Source organism: Nyctereutes procyonoides, unplaced genomic scaffold, assembly GCF_905146905.1.
Source record: "Nyctereutes procyonoides isolate TBG_1078 unplaced genomic scaffold, NYPRO_anot_genome, whole genome shotgun sequence".
Classification (NCBI taxonomy): Eukaryota; Metazoa; Chordata; class Mammalia; order Carnivora; family Canidae; genus Nyctereutes; species Nyctereutes procyonoides.
In genome coordinates, this window is record NW_026575135.1 from 37,171,749 (window position 1) to 37,176,836 (window position 5,088).

General features: G+C 39.6%; 1 protein-coding gene across 1 annotated transcript; it reads left to right on the forward strand.

The window, feature by feature from the left end:
- Nucleotides 1-4,409: 4,409 nt before the first annotated feature.
- LOC129494589 (myocilin opposite strand protein-like) lies at nt 4,410-4,646 on the forward strand. The gene has a single exon (XM_055301507.1). The coding sequence runs from the start codon at nt 4,410-4,412 to the stop codon at nt 4,644-4,646; it is 237 nt and encodes a 78-aa protein (XP_055157482.1).
- The last annotated feature ends 442 nt before the right edge of the window (nt 4,647-5,088 follow it).

Below are 5,088 nucleotides of genomic sequence, written 5' to 3' on the forward strand. Positions count from 1 at the left end.
ATATTAACTGCATGTAGTAAGAACCTCTTTCCACAATTACAGTAAGAGAAAGACAAAGAATAGCTACCAGTTTTTGTTCCTGAATGCTTGGGAAGGACGTCTACCAATAAGTCAACCAAACAAGATCTTAAATTATTTTTTAAAGATTTTATTTATTCATGAGAGACACAGATAGAGATAGAAACAGAGAGAGAGAGAGAGGCAGAGACACAGGCAGAGGGAGAAACAGGCTCCATGCAGAAAGCCCGACGTGGGACTTGATCTCGGGTCTCCAGGATCACGCCCTGGGCGGAAGGCGGCGCTAAACTGCTGAGCCACCCGGGCTGCCAAGATCTTAAATTCTTAATGTGATTTGTGGGGAAAGCACATGAGCAAGCAAGAGACCCATATCTTACATCCAAATAGGGTACTTGCTCCTTTAGCATTTCTCACTGAACACCATCATGGGCAAAGACCATGATATTCAAATATACAATTCTGAGATTGAGCAGATCTGGGTGATGACAAAGTCTAACATGGGGCTGAAAGGTTGAGAAGGAGAACGACATCACAAGAAAGAGTTCAATCACTGGGAAGCTGGAGCATTGGATGGGTCTTCTGGATGGACAGAGAAATTACCCACTATGATGACATGGGGAAGAGAGGAAAACCATAACCCAGGTGTCAAAGTCTCAGTAGATGCAGAAGCATAAATGGAAGGGAGGGAGACAGAAGCTTTAAACATGGAGAAGTTTTTGCTTATAATACAAGAGTACTAGGTTGGAAATAACTGGACTGTTAATTCTTTTTCCTAGAACTGGACTAAGCTGAGCTTGGAAAAGAGGCCACCCTCATCTGAATTGTTGAAGTTGCCCTCAAAGAACATCTAAATTTTAGCAGAGAACAAGAGATGAGGAATATGATAAGGCTAAGGAAGTAGGGGGTTTTGTTTATTAAAGAAAAATGTTCCAGAAATATTAATACAGTGGAAATAGTATTAGCTAACAATTATAAAGTACACACTAGGTGATTGACTCAGTAACTCTCCACAATAACCCAAGGTAAGTGTTAATATTATCCCCTGTTCCAGTTGAGGAAGCAGGCATGAGAGATTAAGTGACTTGCCCAGTATCATATGGCTTGTAAGTGGGCATAGCCAGGATCCAAACCAGATAATCCAATTCCAAAGTCCACACTTGGAAGCACTACTTTCTCTTCCAACCAAAAGGTTTGGAAAAGGGAGTTAAAGGAGAAGGAGATATCCTCCTTTCTCATGGCCAAATAATATTCCATTGTGTAGATGCACCACAATCATATTTATCCCTTCATCTGTTGATGGACGTTTGCGTTGTTTCCACATCTTGACTATTGTGAATAGTGCTGTAATAAACATAGGAATATAGATATCTCTTCAATATTCTGTTTTCATTTCCTTTAGGTATATTCCCAGAAGTAGAATTTCTGGATCTATTTTTTTTGGGAAACCTCCATGTTGTTGTCCATAGTGACTGGACCAGCTTGCATTCCCACAACAATGGACAAGGGTTCCCTTTTTACCACAGCCTCACCAGTACCTGTTTTCTTGTCTTCTTGATGATAGCCATTCTAACAGGTGTGAGGTGATAGCTTATTGTGATTTTTATTTGCATTTCCCTGCTGATTAGTGAGGCTGAGCATCTTTTCATGTGCCTGTTGGCCATTTTGATATCCTCTTTGGAAAAATATCTCTTTAGTTCTTCTGCCCATTTTTAAATTGGATTGCTTACAATTATACAATGTTACATGCCAAATTTATTCAATTAAAAAAAGAGGGAGAGAGTGGAAAGAAGACTAGCAGAAGAGGAAGCAACAAAGTGATAAGAGTCCCAGAGGCAAGGTTTGGCAAAACCAGCAAGTTCAAGGAACAGAGTCTGAAAACTGTAGAGATCACAGGAGATTCATATTCCTATTTAAAAATTTGCCTGGATGTAATATTGATTATGACATTACCCATACTCAAAATCTTAAATATCAGTGTCTATTCATCTCTAAATAGCAATTTCAAAATAATAACCTAACAAATCACTTCCGAATAATCTATATAGTACACCACACACACACACACACACACACACACACACACCCAGATTATAGGTTGTGTTTTAACATGCTTAGACTTATTGGATGCTTTTTTATAATAGAATTTTAACAAATGTCTCCTGAGAAACTACATCTCTGGAAAACACAGTGATGTTTGGTTCTTACTGGATCCATACAAGAAGAGAAATAAAGTAAAACCAAGAGAAGGTAGCCAAAAGCAAATTGGCCTCCAAAATACGGAGGCATAATTAAGTTTCACTCATAAATCTAAATAGATGTCATATATTTTGTATTTAAGCTATTCAGCATAAAATTAATACAAGGTAGTATAATATGCCAAAATTAGAGTATTTTTGACAAATTTAGTGTCTAAAACCTTAGTGCATTCTTAGGATTTTTTTCAGCCTATTCCATATTTCCCATATCATTTACGAATATGAAAATTATTCCTCATACAATACTATGCTAGAGACAATATTGAATCAGTATTTATGCCAAAAAAGTTTAGGTAAAAGAAAAAGATTTTTTTTTTTTACTTGAAAGATACAAAGGACACATGCAAAACTCTTTGGGGTTTGAATTACACAGATCCTGCCCCAATCCTCTCTTTCACATTCCTTATGTAGACCTGACCTCCGACAAAGGTTTTAACTAACAAGCAAATTTAACACTTCAGCTGTTTACCATGCCTTAAATCTGACCATTTTGGAGCGCCTTCAAATGAGCCAGATGAGAAACTACTTAATTAGGATTTTAATTATTTTCTTGCATTCTGATAGTATCTGGGAGTCACTGAGAAGCAGCTTGTTCCTGCAGTTTCTCAGCTGCTAACACTGTTCCCCAAGGCGATGTTGGTGGTAAATTCCCAGCTCTGGGGAGTGCCAGAAAGAAGCTGCACACTGTGGAGTGGGGAGGTGCTACGGGGCCCGCCTGAACTTTGCTGTAGCCTGAACTCCATCATCTCAGTGGGACACAACTGTCTCCTTTCAGTAGGATGAAGTTAGTGTATTTTGGCTTCAAAATCATGTTGTATCTTTGAACTTCTCTGCGTTCCTACAGTGACTGAGTTCTGAGTAATAAAGTGAGAGTCAGCTGTTGATGATTTTAACTTTTAAGCAGAATCAGATAAAAGTGTGTATGTGTCTACAGTTCACGTCTTTAAATATCAGTATTTTCAGCCACATATTTGTTTAAAAAGTGTAGGAGAATTAACTTCATTCTGGAAATTTTCCCTAATTTAAGATTTAACAACAAAGAAAAAAATTCTGGGTTGACATTTAGAAGTCTCTCAGAAGATGGAAAGGTGGAGGTTTAGACATTTTAGACTTTAGTCAAATTATTATTTGAATGTGAAATTCATTTATGGAGTACTGTGAGGTAGCTTATGTTTACATAAAAAATAAATATGTTAGGGATCCCTGGGTGGCGCAGTGGTTTGGCGCCTGCCTTTGGCCCAGGGCGCGATCCTGGAGACCCGGGATCGAGTCCCACGTCGGGCTACCGGTGCATGGGGCCTGCTTCTCCCTCTGCCTGTGACTCTGCCTCTCTGTCTCTCTCTGTGTGACTATCATGAATAATTAAATAAAATATTTTTAAAAAATAAATAAATAAATAAATGTGTTAGCTCCTTTGTATTTGTTACTGCAGTGATTATTCTGGAGCCTATTATAGTATCACCCATTCAAAGGCAGACTTTAGTTTAAGGCACACTTCTAATTTTGCCCAGAATTACTACAGAAACATCTCAAGGATATTGATTTCATTTCTTTCTTTCTTTCTTTCTTTCTTTCTTTCTTTCTTTCTTTCTTTCTTTATTTTTAGATTTTATTTATTTATTTGACACAGAGAGCACAAGCAGGGAGAGTGGGGGAGGGAGAAGCAGACTCCCCTCTGAGCAGGGAGCCCGATGTGGGGCTCCATCCTAGAACCCTGGGATCATGACCTGAGCTGAAAGTAGATGCCTGACTGAGGCACCCAGACACCCCTTTTCTTAAAAAAAGATATATTTATTTACTTACTTGAGAGAGGATTGTGCACATGCACAAGTAGGGGTAGTGGCAAAGGGAGAGAATCTTTGAGTGGACTCCCCAATGAACCCAGAGCTCCAACTTAGGGCTTGATCCCACAATCCATGAGATGAAACCAAGAGTCAGATGCTTAACCAACTGAGCCACCCAGGTGCCCCTTCATTTCACTTCTATACTTCAAGCTGAATCTCCGGAGACAACTTCAATAAGCAGAATCTTAAAGATGGCCCACCTAGATTCCTGTTTCCAGTTATTCAATAGAATGCTAATGTAGATACTACTGTGGAGGGATTTTGAGGCCTTGAGTCCTCTGCATGCAAGACCATGGCTCAGAAGAGCCCCACAATCAATGGCAACAACCTGCCCTATGGAGACCTGGCCTCCGAGGTGACCAGACGCAGAGTCACCATGGCCACCAGAAAAGAGCGATTTACTAAGAAAAGCGATGAAGCCAGGGCGATACCCTCCCCTCTGGATCTGGAGCAAGTCCCTTATAGTGTGGCTGGCCCTACAGAACCTCCGGCCCCTCCTCCTTCACCAGTAGAAGACTGCAGAATCTAAGTGGGCTTCTACATCATTCCAGCAAAGTTCCCCTGATGTCTTTGGTGGTGTCTTTGAAGACGGTCTTGAAACATCTTTCTTCTTTCTTTCCTATTTTTCTTGTCAATCACTGCTGAGTGTTGTTTATCCTCACTAGTGCATGTAGAGCCATCTTTGGTCGTTCAAGTCAAGTCTCTGATATGTGTCCACATTTGGTCTTTAATTTGTGTTCTTCTATAGAATGTAGTAAATTGTATTGGAATTAAAAAAAAAGATCAGGTTTCAATATTTGTTATTAAATATGGATGAGTAAAAAAAAAAAACCAACCCTGTTCTAATCACGGAGCCTTTCAAAAGCAGAGAGCTTTCTCTGACCAGTAGCAGAAGGAAAAACCAGGGAAAGTGAAAACTAAGGATTTGACAGCCCATTGCTGGTTTTGAAAAGGGAAGGGTTGTGGGGCAA

What these genes read in the sequence shown, in the direction of transcription:
- LOC129494589 (XM_055301507.1), top strand. Translation starts at nt 4,410, where the DNA reads ATGGCTCAGAAGAGCCCCACAATCAATGGCAACAACCTGCCCTATGGA.